The sequence below is a fragment of the Silene latifolia genome, chromosome Y (genome assembly GCF_048544455.1).
Source record: "Silene latifolia isolate original U9 population chromosome Y, ASM4854445v1, whole genome shotgun sequence".
Classification (NCBI taxonomy): domain Eukaryota; kingdom Viridiplantae; phylum Streptophyta; class Magnoliopsida; order Caryophyllales; family Caryophyllaceae; genus Silene; species Silene latifolia.
The window spans coordinates 288,390,950-288,397,656 of record NC_133538.1 but is presented as its reverse complement, the minus strand read 5'-3'; the positions used below and the strand labels follow the sequence as shown (position 1 = coordinate 288,397,656).

The following is a 6,707-nucleotide window of genomic DNA, read 5'->3' as shown; positions in this document are numbered from 1 at the left end:
ACATCATTCACCACCACCAAATGCAGAATACCCATCCTTTAGGCTCCTAACAGATGATGACCATTTGTTGTCTCAACTCGAGCCCGAGCCCGACACATATCTTTCGTGTCATCCCTCCTTGTGGATGTCATCCCTCCTTTCATTGAGCCCACTCCTTTGGTAGGGAACACATCCTCTCACGCCGCTCTGGATGATGTTCTTCTTGACAAGGACGTCACTGAGCCTACAATTATTGAGATAACAGCTACTCCTCCTACTCCTCCTAGTACTGTGGTACGGAAGACAACTCTTGATGTTATTTGCCTACCAGATACTCAACTTGTTTCAACAATCGATAAAACATCTGTCAGTAAACGATCTGTCAGTAATGTCTATATTCGTCGATCGCCACGTCATTTGGCAATGTCGATTGCCCGTGTTCCTTGTAAAACCCCAACTACTGCTGCAATCCCATTTCCCTTATCTCCATTACCAATTGAAGAGGATGTTCCAGGTCGTGGTAAGATGAGGGTTGTAGTTCCAGCTGAAGTTTTCCGATCGCCTTATTTGCAAAGAAATCTTAATGGTTTTAGGAATTTGAATCAAGCTGAGAAACAAGTATTAGATTTTATACTTGGCGAATCATTTGATGAAACGTAGATTCTTTTCCAAAGTCAATGTCAGACTTTGACAAGGAGCCAGTTGAAGAGTGTGCCTGAAGGCGATCGGATATCATCTCATGTCATAGATGTGTATTGTGAGATCTTAAATATTATTGAGATATTCAAATCCCGGACTTCCCCTTCTCGTTTATTTGTGCCGTATAGAAATGAAAGTGTTCTTTTTTTTTTTTTTTTGGTGAAATGTGAAAATTATATTAATAATTAAGATAAAGTCATACATTCACCAATAGACACAAACATAGTAACCCAACTATAAACTGCTAACCATCTAACAAATTATATCCAAGGAGACCAACTCATACATTGATACTTAGAAGTCCACTTCCATTGCTGACCTCTACTTTGCACTATTTGTTGCACTGAATTAACAACACTTGCAGGAGAAGGGAGGTAACAGTCCACCCTGCACACATTACGGACCCTCCACAGCTGATACACCAAAGCCAACACCACAGCACAGACAATCCTGTTTTTCATGAGAGACCTGCATCTCCAAGAGCTACACCACTCAAGTATCCCACTGCCAGGCATAGCCAAATCCAACCAGACTTTAAGCAAAGCCCAACATTGGCTACTGAATTTGCAATGATATAGCAAATGAGAATGATCTTCAGCATGGTCCAGGCACATATCACACGTACCATCCTGAATAACCCCAAAACGTACTAGTCTATCCTTAGTGAGTAGTCTACCTTGGATAGCTAGCCATCCAATAAACGCATGCTTGGGCATATTGAAATGATTCCATACAACAGGATGCCAAGGAACTTTGACCTGACACCTTGAAGCCAAATGTAACCCTCAGAGATAGTATATCTCCCTGCATTAAACCTCCATTGCCCATTAAAGTAGGCAGGTTTAAGTTGCTCCTTGACCTGGCAAAGCTTCCTCCAAGTCCAGCTTGAACTAACAGTTGGAACATAATCCATCCAATGCTGGTCTTTAATATACATGTAATTCACCCATCGTATCCATAAGTGATCTGCCTTCATGGCAAGCCACCATACATACTTGCCAAGCATAGCCACATTGCACATTTTACAGTTAATAATACCAAGACCACCAGATTTTTTTCCAGTGCATACCTTAATCCATGCTACAGGGGCAGTTTTCAGAAATTCCTCAGAACCACTCCACAAATAATTTCGACAAATAAGCTCTATTCTGTCTATCACAGTCACAAGAATGAGAAAAATACGAGCCCAAAAACTGTGCAGCTGTGAGAGAACAGCCTGAACAAGGACAAGGCGACCAGCATAACTGAGCTTTCTAGCTCCCCAACCACGAATTCTCATTACCACTCTCTCCACAAGCCTGGAACAATCCCCAACATCCATTCTCTTATAAGAAATGGGAATGCACAGGTACGTGAATGGAAAAGACCCTTCTCTGAAGCCTGAAACCCTAATCACATACTGGTTATCCTCATTGCACATACCATTAAAGTAGATATCAGATTTTTCTCTGTTCATTACCAGTCCAGAAGCCAAAGAGAACGTAGCAAAAGCACTCAGAATGGTGCATATAGACTATTTATCTCCCCTACAAAACATGAGGAGGTCATCCGCAAAACACAAGTGAGTAAGCTTGAGTGCTCTACACATGGGATGGTAATTGAACTCCAAGGAACTTGTCACATAATTCAAAATTCTGCTGAGGTACTCCATGCTAAAGGTAAACAGGAGAGGAGACATAGGATCTCCTTGTCTTTTCCCTCTTTTCCCCTGAAAGTACCCAAATGTAGCTCCATTAAGAGACAATGTAAACCAGGGAGTAGAAATGCACTCCATAACCCATTGAATCATCTTTTGAGAGAACTCCAGAGCAACCAACATCTACCTAATGAACTCCCATTCAACAGAGTCGTATGCCTTCTTGAGATCCACCTTCATTAAACACCTAGGAGAACAAGCTTTCCTTTTATATAACCTCACCAAGTCATGCCAAATCAGTATGTTATCAATAATGTCTCTCCCTTTTAAAAACGCACTCTGATTCTCACTAATGATATCTGGTAGCACAGTTGCTAATCTGGCACAAATCACTTTAGATATAATTTTATAAACCACATTGCAACACGCAATTGGTCTAAAGTCTGCCACTGTCACTGGTTTGTCCTTCTTAGGAATTAAGGCCAGTGTGGTAGCATTGACCTGTTTGAGCATTCTTCCAACAGTAAAGAACTCTCTCACAGCACCACATAAATCAGCTCCAGTAATATCAAATGAATCTTTAAAAAACTGTGATGTATACCCATCCGGACCAGGTGCTTTATCAGCAGGTACAGAAAACAAAGCATCTTTAATCTCAGTATCAGTTACATCACCAATCAGCCTTATCTTATGCTCATTATTTAGCACCTTGCCTTTCTGAACTATGCTTATATGCACCTTAGCCACCTTAGTTTGTGTACCCAGGAGATGCTTATAGTAGTTTATAAAAGCTGCTTCAATATCAGCCGAGGTAGTGTGATTCTGACTATCCATGTCATAAATTCCAAGGATCCTATTCTGCATCCTACGAGCTTTGATGACACTGTGGAAGTACTGAGTGTTATCATCACCATCCCTCATCCAATGTGCTTTAGCTTTTTGTGCTAGAAAACTTATCAAAGCTTGCCCACGTTCCTTATAAAGGAGATTAGCATCCTTAACTGCCTGCTGCAGACCAACATTAGTAGGGTCACCCTGCAGCTGCAGCTGAACACTGTGAAGATGTTTCAATGCAACCTGAGCAGTGGTCTCAATGTTAGCATACCCAAGTCTCATAAGCTCTTTCGGAGGTCAAGCCAAAGAGCTTAAGTTTCTTTACTAGTTTTGAAACATTTTATACCCATACAAATGTTGAACACTCCAACTAGCCCGAACAAGATTAATGAAGTTAGGGTCCTTCCCCCACATGTTAAAGTACTTAAAAGATCTATTCGATTCCCGACTTGTAGTGCATGGTGCATGGGCAATGATCAAAGACACCCTCAGGATGATACATAGTAATAGTATTTGGAAACTCAATTAACCAGCTGTCATTGACAAGAGTTCTGTCAATTCTACTGAATTTTAAATCCCCAATCTCATGTTTGTTTGTCCATGTGAAGAAGGCTCCTTGTGCACGAATATCACATAACCCACATTAGTCAACACACTCCTGAAAATCCCTAACCTCAGCATCAGTAACCTCAGATCCAATTCTCTCATTCATAGCTAACACATTATTAAAGTCATCCATAACAACCCAGGGACCTATAACAGCATTCTTCATACTCTTAATAGATTGCCATAAAGAAGCACGTTCAGCCAACCTATTAAACCCATACACCATTGATAGAAACCAAGCTTTTCCAGTTGGTAGGAATGTAACTCTAGAATGCACCACCTGAGCCTCACTTCTCAAAACTTCTACATCATAATTACTTGCATCCCAGATAATCCAAATCCTGCCCCCATCATGGCTATCATTATTATGAACCACAGACCAATGATAACCAATCCCTTGATGTACTTTATTAATAGCAGCAGTTTTTACTCTAGTTTCTAAGAGCCCACAAACTCCTAAATTATTTGAATGCAAAAACCATCTAATATCTTTATGTTTATTTACACTATTCATATCAAGCACGTTCCAGAAACCTATGCTACCCATTCTCAATGACAAGGTCTTGCTCCCCTGGTTCCTCTTCAATCACTTGATACTGCACAGAATGCTCAAGCACCTCTAAGAAGGTTCTCCTGCCACTTCCCATGCTCATTCCCCCTTGTCTAGTGAACTTAGTTAAGACTCTTGCTGGTGAAAAAGGACTGAATGACACAGGTATTGGAGTAACAAAGCCTCTGGATAGACTAATGTTATTCCTGGGTTGGATCCTTAATGAACTGGCAGGTGGTGGAATCACAATAGGCTCAAGTACAAAAACAGGTTGTTGCTGCACCCTCTCCTTTAGGACCCACTTTTGTCTGACCTGCTTTTGCCCTTTCTGTTGCTTTGTCCTGCAATCCCGAGCCATATGCCCCACACCTTTACACTTCATACAGATGACAGGCTTCCACTCATAGTGCACTATCTCCCTGTGCAAAACATCTACCTCATCAGTGAATTCTATCACATCAGGCAGATCTGCCCCCATTTTGACTTCAACCATCACCCTCGCATGCCCTATGAAGGTTTTCAGTTGTGTATTGCTATCACACCTCACAGGAACCCCAACCAGACCTGCAATCTTGTTCAACGCATTCCCCCAAAACTTGAGAGGTAATCCATAGAACCTGATCCAGATTGGTACCATATCAACAGTCTCACGAATCAACTTAGCAGTTGGAGTCCATTCCTTGACAACCACATGTTTGTTATCAAAAAATACAGGCCCAGACTGTAAGACTCTTAACTTCATATCCTCAGTTTTGAAACGGACAAGGAATATACCATTAGAATGGAAAGAGATCTTATCATATTCAGTATATCCCCAAACCCGCTTTACAAACCCATCAATAATCTTAAACGGAAGATTCGCACCTAGAACGTGCAAAGAAATGTGAGATCGACCAATACGCTAGCTTAGATTCAGTATCATCAGAAGTCAAACGAAGAGGACTTACTCTTTCAGAATCAGAACCTGACCGCGAATTCACCTCCGTCCAAGTACTCCCATCATCAGAATCTTCTTCAGCGATTGAATCCATACCATGAATGAAATTTAAAGGCTTGATTTCACCATCGTTATCAAGAACGCAATCCTCAACCTGAATATCAGCCTGAGAATTGTCAATTTCCTGATCGAGATGATGAAACCTAGAACCAGATTTATTATTATTTGATGAAAATGAAAGTGTTAGTCTTATTACCCTGAAATGAAAGTGTTTGTCTTATTACCCTGTACTTTATCCAATTCTCCAAGTCTATTTTACATGATGTTGACTTCTAATCGTTACTCATACTGATCTTATTTTTTTGTTCCCAGTGTCTCTCCAATGTTGATGTTTCTGCAGTTCAACTAGTAAGTCTTTGATTTTGGTCTGCTGATATTTCAACTTAAGTTCATTTTTGTCTTTTTTATTCACTGCATTTTTGTCTTTTTTATTCAGTTTACTTTTTGTCCTTTTTCAGGTTTGCGCTCCAATCATCTCCGCCTCATGCCCACCTTTCTTGATTTGTATCGACCTCAGAACTAAAAGTTGAAAATGCAAATCATCCATCCTATGAAAGGCAGATATGTTGATTATTCTTGTTTTATCCAACCTTTGGTAAGTCTATTGTTTCCATTTTGCTTAGGAAAATGTGTGTTATTGTGATTCTACTAGGAAATGACTTTGTGAATGTATGACTTTATTTTTTGAAGCCTACACTTAAGGTTTTAAATCTTATCACTTTAACTACTTATGTTGACCAAGTTTCACAAAAACAAGCCCTAAGATTTACTGAACAAGGTCTGAGATTCACAAGATAAGGTATGAGATTCACAAAATTAAGAGCAAAATAGATGATTTTAAACCACGACCATGTTACACAAAACAAGCCCTAAGATTCACTTAACAAGGCCTGAGATTCACAAGATAAGGTCTGAGATTCACAAAATTAAGAGCAAAGTAGATGATTTTAAACCATGACCAAGTTTTCACAGAACAAGCCCTAAGATTCACTGAACAAGGTCTGAGATTCACAAGATAAGGTCTGAGATTCACAAAATTAAGAGCAAAATAGATGATTTTAAACCACGACCAAGTTTCACAGAACAAGCCCTAAGATTCACTGAACAAGGTATGAGACTCACAAGATAAGGTCTGAGATTCATAAAATTAAGAGCAAAATAGATGATTTTAAACCACGACCAAGTTTCACAGAATAAGCCCTAAGAATCACTGAACAAGGTCTGAGTAGATGATTTTCCTTTGTTTATACCTGTGCTAAGAAAGACTGATTTCTCTTTTGTTCATACAGAAAGAAAAGCTCATCCAGCTTCTTAAACCAAAGGTGCTTCACTGACAAGTATTTTGTGGACGCCTGAAGTGTTTATCCCAAAATCAAACTTAACTTCTGATTAAATAGATAATGGCA

General features: G+C 39.8%; 1 protein-coding gene across 1 annotated transcript; it reads right to left on the bottom strand.

The window, feature by feature from the left end:
- Window positions 1-1,363: 1,363 nt before the first annotated feature.
- Window positions 1,364-3,430, bottom strand: LOC141630875 (uncharacterized). Its single transcript, XM_074443621.1, has 2 exons — window positions 2,502-3,430; window positions 1,364-2,126 (listed from the first exon to the last, which is right to left on the bottom strand). The coding sequence occupies exons 1-2, from the start codon at window positions 3,428-3,430 to the stop codon at window positions 1,364-1,366; spliced, it is 1,692 nt and encodes a 563-aa protein (XP_074299722.1).
- Between the last annotated feature and the right edge of the window lie 3,277 nt (window positions 3,431-6,707).

What these genes read in the sequence shown, in the direction of transcription:
- LOC141630875 (XM_074443621.1), bottom strand. Translation starts at nt 3,430, where the DNA reads ATGAGACTTGGGTATGCTAACATTGAGACCACTGCTCAGGTTGCATTG. An exon ending in GTTGAATGGGAGTTCATTAG is followed by an intron (nt 2,127 to 2,501) that starts GTAGATGTTGGT and finishes GGTAATGAACAG; the next exon opens with AGAAAAATCTGATATCTACT.